This window comes from Melozone crissalis, unplaced genomic scaffold (assembly GCF_028551555.1).
Source record: "Melozone crissalis strain CALT ecotype California unplaced genomic scaffold, PUWL_Pcris_2 ptg000014l_1, whole genome shotgun sequence".
Taxonomy (NCBI): Eukaryota; Metazoa; Chordata; class Aves; order Passeriformes; family Passerellidae; genus Melozone; species Melozone crissalis.
Window position 1 is genome coordinate 16,381,071 of NW_026535792.1, and position 18,833 is coordinate 16,399,903.

The 18,833-nt window shown below is 41.2% G+C and overlaps 1 protein-coding gene across 2 annotated transcripts in view; it reads left to right on the top strand.

Moving 5' to 3' along the window:
* HMG20A (high mobility group 20A) overlaps positions 1-14,688 on the top strand; it is a 39,624-nt gene extending 24,936 nt beyond the window's left edge. For both annotated transcript variants that reach the window (XM_054272905.1, XM_054272903.1), the window contains exons 4-10: positions 150-365; positions 2,461-2,593; positions 2,925-2,956; positions 7,112-7,187; positions 8,030-8,245; positions 9,534-9,677; positions 11,950-14,688. In XM_054272905.1, the coding sequence (XP_054128880.1) occupies positions 150-365; positions 2,461-2,593; positions 2,925-2,956; positions 7,112-7,187; positions 8,030-8,245; positions 9,534-9,670 (810 nt within the window). In that variant the 3' untranslated portion in view covers positions 9,671-9,677; positions 11,950-14,688. The remainder of the gene's footprint in view (positions 1-149; positions 366-2,460; positions 2,594-2,924; positions 2,957-7,111; positions 7,188-8,029; positions 8,246-9,533; positions 9,678-11,949) is intronic.
* The last annotated feature ends 4,145 nt before the right edge of the window (positions 14,689-18,833 follow it).

The following is an 18,833-nucleotide window of genomic DNA, read 5'->3' on the forward strand; positions in this document are numbered from 1 at the left end:
GAGACAAAAGTCAGGATATCTCTAAAGTAGCGTTTGAAAGCTGCATCCATGGAGAGGATTGCAGCCGTGTACTCCTGATGAAGTTGTTTATTCCTTCCAGAGGGGGTTATTTTCACTCAGCCTGAATTACCTTCCTTTTCATGTTGCAGCAGCAAAGAACCAAGCGAGGAGGCTGGGCCAAGGGGAGGAAGAGGAAGAAACCCCTGCGGGACAGCAATGCCCCCAAGTCGCCCCTGACCGGGTACGTGCGCTTCATGAACGAGCGCAGGGAGCAGCTGCGGGCGAAGCGGCCGGAGGTGCCTTTCCCTGAGATCACCAGGATGCTGGGCAATGAGTGGAGCAAGCTGCCCCCTGAGGAGAAGCGGGTACCACTGCACTTCCTTGTCCTTGCTGCTGCGTGGGAATGTTGTTAGTGAGGAAGGTGACACGGGCTGGTGGTTGAAATGGTGTTTAGGAGGATATTTCAAAATGAGGGCCACAGGTTCACATGATGGGTCCTGGCAGGGCTGTGGCATCTCCTCCAGGGGGGACTTGAGGAGAGCTGTATCCTATAGGTAAGGCAAGAATACATCCAGAGTTGGGGCATTGCTCTAATGAGACATCCCACAGTTCGTGTGGTCCATCCGGATGTAATTCTGCTCTACCACCTCAGATACATCTGAGACTTGTAAGGCCAAAGTCTTGGAATGTGATGTCTCCTAACTGGGAGTCTTGTGGCCTTCTGCACTGACAAATGAATGAAGCTCAAGGCCGTGTTTGGGCTGGTTCTGGAGTGAACCTTGTTAATGGGTTAATTGCTAATTAATGTCTTGCTGTCTTACTGTCCACTCCTGATTGCTAGTTGGAGGTTACTGCAAAGCAGTTTTTAAATCATACTGCTACTGAATGCTCTCATATGAATTTAATCTTCATATTTGAACTTTGAAAAATACTTTAAGGGTGTAATGAAAAATGAGATGACACCAAGATTTCCTTTTGTTGCTTTTTACTAAGCTTGTAGAATACCATTTACAGAGATGATATAAAATGGTGCATAGGCACTGTGATTGAACCGTAATGGAAAATATGTGGCAAGGCAAAGCAGTTGATTTGGTAACAGGGATAGTGAGAATGATGTTGCTTAGAGAAAAGTCAGGATTGTTCCTGTGTAAGCCACAGGAACATTACATCCATGGAGAGGATGTCTTGTGGTGATGAAAATGTCTGCTGGGAGAGAATGGTAAAAGACATCTGCCCCCTCTGTTCCCTGCACTTTAACATATTCCTATCATGTCTCAGGCAGATTTTTAACCTGAAAAAGGAAATTGAGTTCAAATCTCTAGTCTGTATGATGCTTTTTAAATCCCCAGGGAATCTGTCCTCAAATAAAGCTGTAAGTTTCTAACTCAGAGCAGGTCAAGGGAAGACTGCTGAGCCCTTTCAGCAACGCATTGCTGGAGGTGGAAAAAAAGATTTAATATCTTACAGACAAATAACATGTCCAAAAGCAGTGCCAACCCAAAAGCATCACCAAATTTGCACCTCAATCCAGAATGTTACTATTGTCATCAGCTGGGTCAAAACTATGTTGCAAATGCATGGAAATCATAACTTACAGGTATTGCCATGATGACTTAGAGAATACAGGTGACTAAGGTTCACTGATTTAATTCTTACATTCATTGAATTTTAAATTCATTTGGAGAAAAAATTGGGAAGGCGACTCTTTTTCTTGAGAGGATCCCATTAGTAAGCCTTGTGACCATTCATTAAATGTTTTTCAGTTCATCAGTTCCCTTAAAGAATTTTCCAGCTAAGCTCATTCTGTCATGCAGATGTGTGAAATACCTTCAGGCTAATAAAAAAAGGTTTCTGTTAACCCAAATGCAGATGGATTATATAAATTGAAAAAACTTTTCTATAAACCAAAATGCAGATAGATTATATCAATTAAAACCAGACTTTTTTATCTTTACACTGCTCTTTGCAATAGCCATGATGTTTTGTTCACCTCTCAGATGTGCCGACTTTTTTGTGGTGCTTTTTTGTCTGTGGGGCCTGAAAACAAGTGTGTGTTTGGAACTCTGCTGTTATGGGTCTGAACCATAAAGCATCATCTCATCTATCATCTGATAAGATGTTATTGTTTCGCAGCACTTCCTCCTGGCCACAGAACAGAAATTCTGAAGTGTCTGGTCAGTAACATGTTGGTAATGTTCAGTTGAGTAGAGTAGCAAGTTACTCCTAGGCCTAGCAAAAAAAATTTAAGATAATAGTTATTATAAAAAAGAGAGAGAACATGGGACACCAGAATACAGTAATTTATCCAGAGATCTTATGTTGTTGCACCTCATTGTTTCTTCACTCCTCTCCTGTTTGCATAGGTGAAATGGATCAGCACTTCATTTGACAAGTTGTTTTTCTTCCCTTCCTCCCGAAGGGGAGGGAACTCCCTGAAACCCTGGGACTTTTTTGTTTTAGCGCTACCTGGACGAAGCAGACCGGGACAAGGAGCGCTACATGAGGGAGCTGGAGCAGTATCAGAAGACTGAAGCCTACAAAGTCTTCAGCAGGAAAGCACAGGACAGACAAAAAGGCAAATCACACAGACAAGGTATTGAATGGGACAAAAGTATGTGCCTGGCTTGAAAGCCTTGGATTTAAAGGCTGGTTAAAAAGTGAATGTTCTTTCTGTGGCATTTACCTCAGCTGTGTGTAAAGGGAATTAGACTTAGGTGAATTTAACTGTGTCTAGATTGTGTTGGAGGATATGCTTTAAGAGCATCAAAGTTAAGCACAGCTTCTCTGTGGCTTTGTAGGAGAGCTGCACAAGTCTGTCTAGAATTGTTGTGTAATTAGGGTTGTGTAACTGCCTTAATTCTTTTCTTCTTGTTTTCTTAAATTTTGTTTATTTTGAGAGATTTCTTGTTTGTTTTGTTTTTCAGATGGAGCAAGACAGCCAGCTCATGATCATGAGGTAAACCTTTTAATTCTACATTTACATCAGTGGGTAGACTTTCAGGTGAAAAAAAACTTCTGGTGAAGTCTAAACCCAGTTTATCAGAACTTGAGTGTGAATTCTTCCTTACTAATGCATGTTAGTAAGGAAGGAACTCTTCCTAATGCAGGTTTTGAAAAGTTAGAAAGGACTGAGTGTTCTTACACTCATTGGTATGACAATACTCAATTTGATGAATCTTGGACAGGTACAAATGATGCAATGGAGCATAGTATACACTGAAAACATTGGTCTGTTTTGTAATGCAATGTTAGAACTTAAAAATAGTGTGAGACCTCCATAAGCCTGCCAAGTCAGCACCTTTAGGTGGCTGTTTTCAGGTACCAATTTTTTGCAGTAACACAAATGCTTGTGCCTTCCTTGAGAAGAAAATGGGTAAAGCAACCAAATAATTGGAAAATCTCTGGCTTAAACCCCCTCCTGCCCTCCCTTGCCCTCTGCATATAATGTCAGAGTGATAATGGCTGGAGCTCATCAACTACAGCACAGGCATCTTTACCACAAATCTCATGTGTCCTGGCTGACTGTGATTTCTCTCTCCTTGAAACACTGCAGCTTTCTCCAGTTGTATCACCTAGGGCCACAGTGCTTCTGTAATGGTTACCAATAAATTGCAAACAAAGAGCAGGGAAAAAAATCTTGATTATACACAGCCTCTTCACTTGTAAGCAATAGGGCTTTCTGAAAGATCTGTTTTTCTTTGTGAGGCTTTTTGCCTTGGGAAAGCAATCCAGTGTGCTTCTAATGTGTTCATTACAATAGTGACAAGGCTGAGCACTGCTGAGAGGCAGCTACTGGTCTTGAAGGAAAGTATCTTTCACTTTCAGGACAATGTTTTGGTAGCATGTTTTTTATATGCCTTTTATTAACTCCTAAAGGAAGTGCTTGCAGTGAGATTATCCTTTGGAAGTACATGGTCCCCAAGTTTTCTGATTCTACAATCACTGAATCAAAGTTTGTCTCTAATTGTACAAAAACTGAAGGCCTCAAGTTCTAGGTTGGCTGTGACTGTTACGTATTGTTTAAGTTATATAGGTGGCAGACTACAAATTTGGAGTCTTCACTCTTACCCTTCTGATTCAAGCTATCATTGCTGATGTTTCACATCATAAATGCAGTAAAAAATGAATTCTCCTCACCCTGCAGGACATTTAAGCTTCATCAGATACAGCTGAACATCAACCTGTCAGTCAGACATCCTACTCTGCACTGTGCCTTTGACTACTTGGTGGTTTTCACCTTTATATTTATAATATCCCACATGCTTATCACCTGATGTGCTTTTGCATCTTTTGTGCAGGGAAGTCAAGTATTATAATCCTGTGTAGGAGGGGAATAAGCAGAAAAGCTTAGATTGCTTTTAGAAGTATCTGCTCACGTTGTTACTGGAAGTGAGGCTAAAGCTCTTTGTCATCTTGCTGCTTTCTCCTATCCACACTGACTTCTGTTGCTGTGTTTGTGATTAGCAGGTACAAGCTGATGAAATTATTTCTTGAGAGAATATAAGAAAATAAGGTCAAAAAAGCTTTTTTCTTTCCCTTCCTCAATTTAAGTGTTTACTGATGTGGTTTCTGTGAGTCAGTGTTGAAGATATTTTCAACATTGTACGTAGAGTTGACCTCTAAAGAGTTTCATGATGGACAATTCAAATACTGATTATAATAAAAAATAACTAAAGGATGAGAGAGAACTTATAATAGATATTGCCTTGAAAAACATGCACACACTGTCCCTGAGCTCATCTATATGCATGAAATAGAACATTTTTCTTCCTTCAAATTGTAGTTTCATAAATATCACATATAGCAATATACAGTGGAACTATTGTCGTCAGCAGTGACTAAACCCCTGGATAATTGTTCTCCATTGTTCTGTTATTGTTTATTTCCTCAAGCTGCTTGATTCCAAGTGGGTCTGGCATCATGCACTCAGTTACACTTGTTACTGGAAAGCTTTCAAAGGTTTGTGCACACAGACTGAGGAGAGCAGGGGTTGCCTCGTGGTACCTACTCTGAAAACACTTAATGGGGTAGTACATTTATTATATCTGTTCCTTCCACTGTCAGCAGCCTGACCATGGCAGCAAAGGTGAGCTTAAACCCCCCAAAGTCTCAGCTGTCTCATTACCATACTTCACCAAGTCTCTAAGAACTTCAAGCCTGATTCATTGCAGAATCTTCAGAATTCAGCCTCAGTTTTAACAACCAGATGAGATTGTTGACTCTTGAAGCATCTCAGTCTTATTTAAGGTAAATGATAGAATTCAGATTGTCTTTTGGTTTGAGGGATGACTAAATGAAACGTGAACAGACTGGGTCCTTTCCAGTAGGAGGTAATCAAAGCCTTTTAAATGAGGATTTTAATCTTCAGTGAACCTCAGAGTGGCTTAAGTACTTTGGTGTTCTCAAGAGGATCTTTTATGTGCTGGGTAATGTATTTTGTAATGGGAGAGTGCTGATGGTTTTAATGATCACTCTTCTGCTTAGTAGAATTTCTTGCCTTTTGGAAGCTGGGCAGTTACATCTAAAGCCTTAATATTTTTGGTTTTTAGCTGAAGAACCTTTGCAACCTAGGGCTGCAAAGAGAATATCTTTTCCTGGCAGTGTTGTCTCTTCCACCATCTATTCTGTAGGAGCCAGTGATGATCCCAGCCAGTGGCTCTTTGCACACAGGTAGTAAACAGTGAGCACGAATTAGAATGTTTAAAATGGATGTTTTATAAGTGTTCTAACCAAGCTTCATAACTGCCAACATTTCTTAGTGCACATTAGTTTTGAGATCCTGGATTCTGGGGTGAAATTAATTCTTAGCCATCTAGGCAGCGTTCAGACAAAACAAATGGATTATTCACGCTTCTGTGTATGTCTTCTCTTTCTAAATATACTCTTGAGATATTTGCCCTGTAGCAGCACATACAAAAACTTCAGTGAAAAGCAGGTGTGATCATAAACCCTAAATAAATCCTACTGTGCATCACAGAGCTAGGAAGAGTTGCCCTTCTCTCCAGTCTTCCCTGTTTCTCACGTGTCTCCAGCTGATTCAGGCCAAGTGAGGTTTGAATTCTCACTCAGTAAATACAGAGCTCCTCAGCTGTAATTGTGCCACACAATAAAAGCTACCTTATCTTTAAAGGCAATCAATGGGCAGTCTGTCTCCTCAGGGCAAAACAGAGTAGCTGCAGTTCCATCTAGTCCTGTCTGTCCTGGTTGGTTGTCAGCTGGCATTCAGGTACCCCTCTGTGGCAGACAGCACCATGGTGATCTGAACTCAGGGGCCAGAATTCCCTTATCAGCTGTCAGACTTTGGGGTTGTCTGCTGGAGGACACCAGTCATGTGTAACACTGCAATTCTGGATGAGGAGTTTGTGATTCATTATCAGCCATGGTGTTTGAGAGTTGTGAAAAGCTTTTGTTCTCCGCACTCTTTCCTGCTGAACTTTATTTCTGTGTTAAGTTACAGGTTGATCGTAGTTGCTGCAGTTTATCAAACCAAATTTACATTGGCTTTGTCCATAACAATTCAGGTGCTAAAACAAGCATTAATTCCTGTTGATTTAGAAGTGGTGACTGAAGTATGTTATAGTAGGGGGTTTTTGCCTTCAGTCAAATCACATTATGTACAGTTTTTTTTACTAAGTTGTAGAGCATTTCCTGATTTGCAAGTGTTTTTGTTTTTTCTCTTCAGTGTTGAAAGGCCAAGAGCCATGAAACCTATGGTGCATTTTACTCACTCTGTCTCCTGTTTGTTGATATTCCTGTAAAGACTATTTCAGAATATGTCAGTTAGTTGATGGTGGAAAATATGAATGCATTCAGATAGTTTAAAAAATAATAATAATTTAAAATAATAATAATTCTCATGTATAATGCCATTAGAATGAAAGAGTATATTTTAGTATGTTGTATGTTCTTAATGATGGTTTGATTAAACCTATATCTTGAAAATCTAAGACCCTTCCTTTGGCCTTCTAGGAGCTGGAAGTGTCTTTAATCCATACAGCTTTTAGCTGCCTCAGGTTTTGGTCTCCTTGGCCTTTTATTCTCATGATCAAAACAGTTAAATGAATTCCTGAAAACAAACTGTTTAGCTATATTATTACTTGTTCTGTTGTAGAAAGAAGCAGATACAAAGGAGAGATCTGTCTTTGATATCCCAATCTTCACAGAAGAGTTCCTGAATCATAGTAAAGGTAATTTTAACTTTTCTGGGATACTTTCCTCTTTGCTTTTCCAAAATTCTTGGCAAATGCTGTCCAGCTGAAGAGTCCTTGCACTCCTCCCATCTCAGCTCACATAAAGACTTGGGTATAGTTTCTGCTATTACCTTACCTCTGTATATACACAATGGCTGAAAAGCAGTTTTTCCTGGCATTGTCTTCCCAAATCAGCCTTTTTTGAGAATGTTTCTGATGTTTATTCCAGCCAGTTCAAGGTTTGTCTACTGTTCTATAAGACTAAGAAATATCTAAAACGTATCCTGATGGTGATTCAGGCTGGTTAGCAGTGTTTTATTTCCCCCAATATGTGGAAGATTACACTGATATATTTTCTGTTACTCTGTTTAGTTTTCATATCTGTGTGTCTCAAGAGTTGAGTATTCTTTGCCAGATTTCTTGAAGACTTTCTTTACTGAACAGAATTTAGATTCAGATACTTTCTATGGTCGACAGAAGATTATTTTTGTAACTGGTGTCTTGATTGCAGGATTCTTAGCACTGCCACTAAACTTTGTCATGCTGATTGCATTTGAAAACAGTCTTGCAGCCTTCCTCCCTGATCAGTTCCCCCATTCATTTCCATTCTGATGCTTTGAATGTTTTCCTAGTTGTCTTTCTCTCTAGGAATGATCTCTGTAAAGTGCCACTGTAGGTGCTGTTGTCACTCCATGATGTGATGCTCTTTATCTATAAACCACAATGGCACCATTTGTAATTATCAGCTGAGCACTCCAGAACATTCTGTCTCATTGCCTGCTGGTCCTAGAGATGTTTGTAGCAGATTCTGACTCTCTGGGCTGGGTTGGTGTTGGCAGCCCGTGAGGCGGAGCTGCGGCAGCTGCGCAAATCCAACATGGAGTTTGAGGAGAGGAACGCGGCGCTGCAGAAGCACGTGGAGAGCATGCGCACGGCCGTGGAGAAGCTGGAGGTGGACGTGATCCAGGAGCGGAGCCGCAACACGGTGCTGCAGCAGCACCTGGAGAGCCTGAGGCAGGCCCTCACCAGCAGCTTCGCTGCAGTCCCGCTGCCAGGTGGGCCTGGGACATCAAACTGCTCGTGTTTATATTGTGGTGTGGGCTGAAAACGCATGGGTTGCTGTCACAGACATATTTTATGAAAAATCCTTTTGTTAGGATTTTTTCTCCTGAGAGGCTGAGAACATATTACACAAACAAAGGCCTAACCTCCTGAACATACATTGACCGAGTCTCCTCTCCTCCCCCTGCTAGTCCTTTCATGCTGACTCCTCTCCTTCATAATCATAGCCAGCCAAAACCACCTAGAACAAGAACCCATCGCCCGCAAACGAATCTTTGCCACAACAGTAATCCTAGCTCAACTATTCATCCTTCTAGCCTTCTCAGCCTCAGAATTAACGCTCTTCTACATGGCATTCGAAGCCACCCTAATCCCCACCCTCATCCTCATCACACGATGAGGGAGCCAGCCAGAACCAAATGTAAACAATAATTATCTGTTGCTGTGGAATGCAACAGGTGCATCTATGATTGGTCTCATGTGGTTGTTTTTGATTAATGGCCAGCCACAGTCCAGCTGTCTCGGACTCTTTGGTCACTCACAAGATTTTATTATCATTCCTTTCTATTCCTTGCTAGCCTTCTGATTAAGCCTTTCTTCTATTCTTTTAGTAGTTTCAATATATAATTTTCTTTTAATATAATATATATAATAAAATAATAAATCAGCCTTCTGAAACAGGGAGTCAAGATTCTCGTCTGTTCCCTTGTCCTGAGACCCCTGTGACCACCACCACAGGCTGCTCTTGTACTTCTGTACTCTTGGCCATTTCTGAGCTTTTGTTGCATGGGATAATGAAATACTAAAATGCATGCAGGGAGAAGTGTAGAGTCAGTGCTTTATTTCAACATAACATTTATTTTCTTATTGCTCCGACTCTTCCTAATAAAGTGAGACGCATATTCAGTCCTGGCTCTCCTTCACTTGTTTTATGAAAATGTTACTGAATAGAATAGACAGGACGTGCAAGTTCCTTGATTAAAATACAGGCTGTGTCTGTATTGTCAGCTGCCAGGGAACCTGCTTAGATTCTATGAATGCCCAGCTGAAAGAGTTTGTTATAATCAACTATGAGACCCAAATAAAAGAGAGCCATGCTTCATTAGTCCTGATATCCTTGGAACTACTCACTTTGTGGAGTTAGGAGGACATTGTTTAGCAGAATCTGTCACAAGAGCAGTTTGTGTGTTGGCACAAATTACCCTTAGCATAGTGTTAACGTTTTTGAATTGCTGTGGTCACCAAAGCACCTCGTGGCTCATTCCACTGTGTTCACTGTAGGCAGTGGGGAAACCCCCACGATGGAAACCATCGATTCCTACATGAACAGACTGCACAGCATCATCCTGGCCAACCCCCAGGAGAACGAGAACCTCATCGCCACCGTACGCGACGTGGTCAACAGGCTGGAGCGTTAGTGACACGGTGAGTGCTCCCTCCCAGGCTGCTCCTGCTGCCTGCTCCCTGCCTTTGGCACCTGTTCTGCTGCTGATGCCTCTGCTGATCACCATATTGTACAATCAAAAAGGTTTCTTCCTCAAAGCTGCTGAAGCAGGTTGTCTTAATGAAAGTCAAATTGGGTTGAAAGGATTCCATGGCATTAAAGGGCTCTGAAATTCCCTTTAGCTCCAAGATCTTTATGTATTTGTATAAGTTGAGTAAGAGTTCTGACAGAATGGTAACAGGGTGACTAATTTAGAAGAAGATTCCTTTCTTGAGTGAAGCAAATCTGAAGATTTTAGCAGTAATTGTAGAAACTGATGGCCATGGGGAAATTCTATTTGTCTCAAGAGGTTACAAGTCAACTCAATTCTGTTATAAATTGAAAATACCTCTGCTCAGTGGCACCTGTAGTCAAGCTGTTGTAATGAGGAAGGCTTAGATGCAAATGGAACACTGAGGTATGGTTTAAGCTGTACGTAGCATTTGCTGAGACTAATGTTTATGTGGCATGTGCGTAGATTATTATTGAGCTCATGATTCTGTATTTTTGCTGCTGTTTAACAGCTTGGAAAACTGTAATAGAGAACAGAGTAGAAAAACAAATTAACAAAGAAGTAAATACCCGTCTTTCTGCATTACTGTGCTGCTTTGCATTTCCCACACCTCTCACTCCCCCACTTGCCCATGATGCACAGCACTAGGCAGCCATGAGGAGTTTGCCTATTTCTATTTTAACAAAGTGCATACCTTCATTCTTCAGGCATTTATTATGTAGAGATCTACTGTACATGTCTTGAATAGTGTTTAGAAATGCAAATCAAGCTGCCTTGTGCCATCTGCAAATATGAAGACAGGGCTTTTCATCCTTTCTGGTTCTGACCTTTTGTGGTGCTGTGTAGAACAGTTAATTACACATTTCCCATTATAGTGTGGCTTTAGCTGGGAGATCATTGTCCTTCAGGAGGGTAGCCAGATGGAACGGACTGTAGTTCTAAGAGATGACTGAGCTCCCAGCAGAATAAAGAAGTGCCTTTACTGCTGCTATTTGTGAAGGGAACAGCTTGTCGATCCAGGTCTGGGATTTTTCAGCAGCTCATCAACCTCCTCTTTTTTGTATACTGTTTTCAGTTAGTTCTCAGGCTCAGAGGGAGAATTGGGAGGGGAGGGTTTACAGAATGGCTAACAGGGAGAGCAGTTTCTCATCCATCAGTTATTAGAAGGGTATGCCAGGCCCACAAATGGATATTTGTCCTTGAAGTACCTTGCTAGAAAAATCATATCACAAAACTACTAAAATCTAGACTTTCATTCTCTTGCCAGCTGGCTTCATCTTTCCTAAAGGATGGACAATTCCTGTGTTCCTAAACATATAATTTTCTTGGATAGGCTAGATTTGGCTGTAATTGATTTAGAAAAAGTAATTCTTGCTTTAAAATTCTTCCTTCTAACCTCTACTTGAAAAATAGTATTTCTTTCCTTTCTTTTCCTGGCAATGCCTTCTCTCTTTTCAGCAGCAAAACAGTGTGAGGCAGTCAAAAATGGGATTAATAATCACAAAGTTTCACTGGATAATGGCATGCTTGTGATGGGATATAATGGTCAAATAATTAATGGGACTGTTAATGACACTGACTTTCACTTGGCACTGATTATATTTTGAGACTAAATTTTGAAAGGAAGAAGGTTGGGTTTTGTTGGATGCAAACCTAGAAAATAGAGATTCCCTGGAAAACAGGGAAGTTTTGGATAAAAGGTTCATCTGGCACATGATAAACTGTATCAACAAACTGTCATCACCAGTGTCCCTTTGTTAAAGTGCATATGTGTATATTAATGCTGGATGTAATCTCTGTCAACCAAGTGGTCTGAGGCTGGAACACATCACAAATCAATACCACAGAAAACTGTGCCATAATGCTCCTGAAAACAACTCTTTCACAGATCTGAGGTGGGTTTTGGTGGCTTTGTACATTGTGTTTAGGGATATTTGATTCTACTGGTCAATATTTTGGTTTTTCTGTACTGCATGGTAAAAAAAACTTCCTTGTGCAAACAGTATATGGGGATAAGAGGAAGGGTTTTGTTATTTAGCACTGGATGGAAACAGTAACTCAGTTTGGTTGTGTCTCTAGAGGCTGCTTTACTATCCTGAGTGTTGTGTTTTCAGATCAAACACCCAAACCCCTGTCATGGTGCCTGTTTGGTCCTGGCAGATTGTAGCCTTCTAACCCTTATTTTTCTGTTTCGTCTGCAGGTCTCGGGACCCGGGGAAGCTTTACAAAATTTTTTTGGCCAGTGTGGAATAAGAAGCCATGGGGGAAAGCCTGGGGTGGGAGGCAGGATGGCAGGGTTGTGCTGGGCCCTGCCTGTGTGATTTGTCAGGGAGACAAACAGATCAATGCATTAAGAGATGTTAAGAAGCCACGGACACTGCCCACTAAGCATTTGGAACTGTCCTCTGTGTGACCATTTAAGAGCATGCAACTTCTGTGCAATCTACATTTTTTTATGGATTTTGCTGGGTGTGAGGGTGCCTGCATTCTGTGGACTGGCTGACTGGAGATGAAATCTCAGCTTGTGAAATGGAGTCAGCGTATATGTTGTAGTAATAACTTTGATGTGTTATATTGCCTAATGTCTTCTAGTGTCTTTTATTTTGTTTTCATGTTTATCCTGTGGGGTTACCTTCCTTCACTTCAGTTCTCTTCTTTTGATCTTGTTCCCTGATTCTTGCAGTACTGGATAGCAGTGCTTGTGTTCTCTGCTCTAACAGGGAATTTTCCTTGGTGCACTGTCTTGTTCTTCTGCTATGTTTATAGGAGCTTTTCTTAAGCAAAATCCTGGAGGTTTTTTGTGTTAGCCTGCAGTTCCTACAATGTGAGTTTGCCCCTGCTAGAGACTGGCTGTGGTTGATGCTTTGTGACTTGATTCTACTATGAGACAGACTTCTTCTCTCCCCTCTCTTCAAGAACCTCTCTTGCACATTGCATCCTGCTCTTCTGTGAAGGTCTCCTGTCATCTCTTGAAAACGTTTGCTGGAGCATTTTACTATCACAAAGATCAGTGGAAATCAAGATAGAAAGTGAAACACTAGTTCTTCTCAGCAGGGAAAATGGGATTCTTCAGTTTAGACTAGACCCACAAAGCTTGCCCTTCATCTGATACATTGTTCAGTCTAATTTAATGTTATTGCTTTGTTTTTGAGAGAATGATCTCATGGGGAAAGCAGTTTTCTATAAAAAGAGAAATGGGCACAGGGATTGCATTTTTTTCCCTCCCTGCCCTCCTGAAATTGCTGTGCTGGGAATCAATGTGTCTGGAAGCAGCACATATATTTTTGCATGAATTATTAGAGCAGAGAAGGTTATTAGCAACTAGGTCCACACAGCCCACAGAACTCAGCATTGCAGCTTGTTTCTGCTCTCACCTTTTGTACAGTCCAGTACTGCCCATGGCATTCAGCATTTTGTGTTCCAGCTGACCTAAATGGCCTTTCACTTGTATTGAATAGAGCTCTGCATGTTTGAGTCTAATCTTGCAGAGCTACACCACACCTCCTGGCAGAGCTGGGGCACCCACTGCCTGCACTGGCTTATGCAAAACTTTTCCCTGCCCTTTGGTTCCTGTCAAATTGTTGGTTCTGACTTTGGCTCAGCACTTGTTGGACATCTCTGGGCTTTATGGGAGTGGTTGAAATGCTCTTGCTCCCACATGACAATCTCTTTGCTCCTGCTCATAAGTGTTAAGGTTCCCTGTTGTGATGTGGAGGTTGCTTGTGTTGCTGTCAGCATCACTTTCATGTACCTGTGCATGCATATTTTGAAGCTTAAAAACCAGTTTCTTCTTTTCCTGTGCTGTACACATGGACGTCATGCTGGCCTGGAGCCATCTTCAGGTCAGCACCTTTATGCCAGGTCTCAGCTTACTCCTGGGGTTATTGCTGTAGCCAAGAAGCAAGGATTTCCATGTAAAGCAAGTCTTCCTTCAGGGAGGAAACTCCTTTCTCTTGTTATCTGTTTTGCTTTCAAGACTTCACAAAAAGGAACCTCAGTTTGCTGCATTGACTTCCACTCTCCTCAGCATGGATGAGACCAGCTGTTGCTGCCATGAACTTTTTTATTGTGTTCTGTAAAGAATGTTGTAGATCCTAGAGGTTGTTAATGCCTCCAGTAGAAGCACCTACACCTTTATCTCATGTATGTATCTTGGTTTTTTAGAACTGGTGATGTTTGACTCTCTGTTGAAGTGGCCAAAATGCACTGCATAGCCAAAAACTGATTTACAAAATCTTGTAGTTCTGTCTGTGGCATCCTACCTAATACCTGGAGTTGTATCCCATAATGACTCCAGAAATTCCATGTAATGTAGGATGCACTTCCAGGCTGTAACATATCCAATCCATCAGTAGGGTCAGATGGCTCCAGGCTGCCTGCTTACAGAAATCTGCTCATGGATGCTGCTCATCCATCTCTGCTGAGAAGCATGCCAGTGTTGTGGGATAGGAAATTCAAGGTGATATTATTAGCTGGGGGCTGACAAATCTCTTGCCTTTTCCCACAAGGAGGTGGGGTGGATTATCCATCTTGAAGCAGCTGGGAGAAGGCTGAGTTCTTGCTCACTGATGATATGACAGATGATGTTTTGTCTCATTAAGAAGCTTCTTATTTATGTTTATTAACCCTATAAAAATGGATTTTGTCTTTCCAGTGTTTTCGGAGTGTCACTTCAGTTTACAGTTTTCAGTGTTGACTGATTAAAAAAAAATGAAGTGGGTGTCAGGGAGAAGAGAGGAATAAAATGATTTTGTCACTTGCAGAAATGTTAAGAGAAATATATGAAAGCAGAATCCATTTGCTGGATTAATGTGTTTGGAATTGTTTAAATGCCAAGTTTTCTGTACAATGTTTTTGTAATTAAACTTTGGAGCTCCTTGGTTTCTAAGAAGTTGATGTGCTTGTTTGACACTGCTTCATTAAAATTGTTCAACGCTGAATCCATTCTGATTCAATTTTAACTGCATTTTCATGAAAGAACTGTTACTACATTGACCTCTTGTCAGAGATTTTGGCAATTCCACGTTAACCTTTGAACAGAAATGTACTTCTTCTACCTCTCCATCCTAAGTGCCTTCTTTTGGAAAAGCTGAAGGAATTTAGGTAATTACTTACAGTGGTGAAAGCATCAGAGTTTTTGGTTATAGCTGATGATTGCCAGCATCTTTCCCCAACTTGACTAACTTTAAAAATGTCATATCTCTCATTCATCCCTTTTTTTTTACATCTTTGTCTTCCTTTATCCTCCCTAATTTCCTACCATCATCGTGATTTTCTTTAAGAACCTTCTGTATCCTAACTGTTGATAACTATTATAACTCCCCACTTGATTTTCTTTTCCCCTACTAGGTTTTTTTATCCTCTCTTTACCCACCTGCTGGCTGAGAATGAAGCAAGCTGTAGCCTCATGACATTTGTACTTGGTGTGGGTGCTCTGTGGAGGAGTTTTGATGACTTCTGTCTCTGCTGAGGCTCTTTTGAGGTCACAGTGCTGTGAGCAGCCATGTCTTTATGCCACTTTTGTGGTCACATCTCATTATTTTGGTTGACAGATTAATGCCTGCTCTGTCTATATCAACAGGCTTGGTACTGTCCTCTTCCTGGGACAGACCATCTTGAGATTTAGAATGCTTTGGAGATTTTTTTAAACCACTAATTGTTAATGATAAAGATAGTAAAAGTGGAAGGAATGTAGGGAAAAGCTGCACAGGAGAATCAGCTGCCATGTGCCACTGGCTGGTTTGGAGCTGGAGACAGGAAGAGCAAGACAGGTGCACACCCAGAGGAAAGAGTAAGAGGAGAACAGCAGTGAGTTCATAACGAGTGAAAAACCTCATTCCTCTGTAACCTGTGCTCCTGTTTGTGGCACCAGGAGCAGATGGTGGTAAATCATGCTCAATTTGAGCAATGTGGTGTAATACTTCCTCTGTTTGTTCCTGTTTGTTCCCCTTGTTTACTCTGCAGCTGGGCAATTGGACTGATGAGTAATTATCATCCAAGGGAAGTGGGGGGATCTGAGGCCTTTGGGCTCTTTAGAGGAAGAGATCACTTCCTCTCTGCACAGGCAGCTTCCTGTTGATAATGTGGAATGTGGATTCATTTGGAATCTGAAATTGGGTCCTTTTTACCCTTCTGCTTCATTTCAGTTGAATCCTTCAGAGTCAGGAATACACTGATGCCTCTCCTTTACTTTTACCATACCATCTTTCTGCTTGGGATCCATCAAGAGTTTTGCTGCTGCTTTCTCCTTCATTGCTGATAGTACTGAGGTTTTTAAAACGTTAATATATTAACGATTTGCTGTCTTAATTACAAAATCTCTGGATTTTGTGTGAACTGTACCATTTTGTGTGTGATGAAGTGTCCACATCCATTATGTAATACAAGGTGTAGCATTTATACTTAACTGATTTATGGGTTTTATTAATTAACTTATAATTCTTAGCTGTTTAGGTTTGGGTGTTTTTGCTATTTACTGTGCAAGCACTAATGGTTTGTGTGTCTGAAGATGTAAAAATGCAAGTTATTCTAAGATGTAAGGTAATTGTAAGGGTCTCTGCTGTCTCTTCCTGTTGATGAAATGGCTCTTCTCCTAAAGTTATTAAATATTCTGTTTACTGAATGGTCATGCATGCTCTGGAAGGCAAAAGGCATTCTCACTTTTCCCTAGAAATATGTCTGTGCACTGAAGTCCATGTGATCTTTTTGTTTATAAATTTGGACTCTAAAACCTTAATGAAAAAGAGTTCTACCTGTCCAAATCCTGGGCTGCTAGATACCATCTGTTTTCCTTGAATTGAGTGGAACAATGTTACTCCCACGGAATACCTGACTTGCTGGAAATCAGAGAGAGAGTTCTAGTTTTTGTTTTGAAGCAGTAGCCCTGTGGGATTTCTCTTTCTATCTCATATCAGCAGTTCTAGTTTTATTAAATCTATTCTAGTGTTAATCAAGAGAGAATTCCCTCATCTAATTTATTTGAAATACTGCTTAAGCCCAAGACACTTGCAAAGAAATCCCCAGCTGAAATTCAAGGCCTACAAACACTGTTCGAAGCCCTCCCCCTTCAAAGTGGGTGTTAACAACTGTATCAGTATTTGGATTCTTCTCAGAGGAAGTTCCTTTTTCTCAGTAACACTTCAAATTCCTGCCTATGTTGGGTTTGTGTCTTGAATATTGAAGGAAGAGAAGTAAACTGTTTGGACTGGGGGCAGATTAGCAGGAAATTTATCAAAAGTACAGGCCAGCAGGGTGGCTGAGTCCTGGAGAGTGAAAAGCTCTGGAAAATTAATCTAACACCTTTCCCAGAAAAGACTGCAGTGCTTTTAGGATGAATGTTGTACATGCAGCAAAACACAGGCAGCATTCCTTGTGTTTAACAGCTGGTTATGGAGAGTGTTGACATGGTCATCCAATGATTTCAGTTCTCTGAAATTGCTTTTACCAAGCAAAGCATCTGCTCCTGTACCAGTAATTCTGTGTAGTGGCTTTTAGGCATATGTATGAACTTGATGTGCAGGAGGAAAGGGTTAAATTTTCTTTTGTTTACTGGCATTAATGATGAGTGGCTCACACATATGTAAATGCACAGAGACAAATTCTGTTTACAGCCTTTTTTTTTCCTTTTGTGATGAAGGTGGCAAGAATTGCCTTCTATCTTCACCCTTTTAAAAATCTGTTAAGGGAAGTGGTGGGATAAGGACTGAAGAAGAGGATACAAGAACAGAATTTGCCTTTGTTCTTGAGGTTAATGTTCCCTTACTGTCAGTACAGAAATGGTTGAATTTTTAGCCTCAGTAAATTTGAATTCAGACCTGCAAATTCCATACATTCTTGAAGTGCTTTTGAGGAGGAAGAGTAGCAAATATAAAATGAAATTCCAGCTGCCCCGTCGTTTCAGGACTTCACAGTTATGTGGTAAATGTGCATTTCCAGATCTCTGAAATCTCTGTCCAGTTAACAGATTTCCTCCTGGGGGGAGCAGTGCCCTCTGATGATCCATCTTGGTATCTCTGAATGAGAGTGAGAAAGCCTGGCAGTGAAGGCCAGAGCTTTTGAATGTGAAAATTTAAGTCAGTTCCCTGGTTTTGTTCTCGGCATATGGCAGTTTCTCAGGGTTTTGGTATCTGTTTTTTATTTTAACAGATTCATATCTTTGTTTCATGCAGATAAATTATTCTTTTCCTACCACTCTTTGAGAGCTTGTCAGGGTGAAAGTGGTTCAGCAAGTATTCCTGTGTTACAAGGACAGCAGCATAGAAAACATGACCTGAGTTAGCTTGTCTTTGAGGTCATCATTCTGACTGTGATAAAGATTTCTGGTTGGCTAAAGCTGTCTCTGTGTCTTGGCAAAATCAGCTGCCTGACTTGGAGCTAGCAGGAGCTATGAATACATAAATCCATGGAATGGAAGCTTTGCAGCTGTTGGTATTTACACAGTTCCCTGTCTTTGCAGAGCTGGTTTTTGTTCTGGAAGCCTGCAGCAGCTTCACACTTCATCAGCCCCACCAGCTCTCAGGTGTACAGCAAGGTGGCAGCTGCTTCTCTATGGCCTTACTCCAGCCAGGAGCACCTCTGTCCAACCCTGGGCTTCACTAGTGCTTCAAAATACTAAAAATCCACACAGCTTTTGGTTGTTGTAGAATGTTGTCTGTAGTTTGTGCACTGGCTGAGCTGCTGTAGAAGTCTGGCAAGCACTACGGTTTTTGTGAAGTGAGCAAGAGGATCAGAGAGGAGAGGAAGGGAAGCAGGAGCTCCTTTCTGGAGGTACCCTGCTTGCCTTTTGGCTCCCAGTTTCATGAGACTGCACTCTGAATTGATGTGGGAGCACAGACTGTAGAGAATTATCTCCTTTTCAGCACCTAGGGCTGTCAGTAAATGCATGACAACCAAAATATAACTCCTGGCTTCATGCTGTTGCCCTTATCTGTATGTTTTTCTGTATGTCTTGCCTTTCTCTCTCTTCCCCTCTTCCTTTGTGCTGAGCTGTTTCAGCTTAAAACCAGCTAAAATTGACTTAGGTGGCTCCACCAAGAAAGATTTTTTTATAAAGTCTTTTTTATGAATGTCACTGGAATGTCACTAT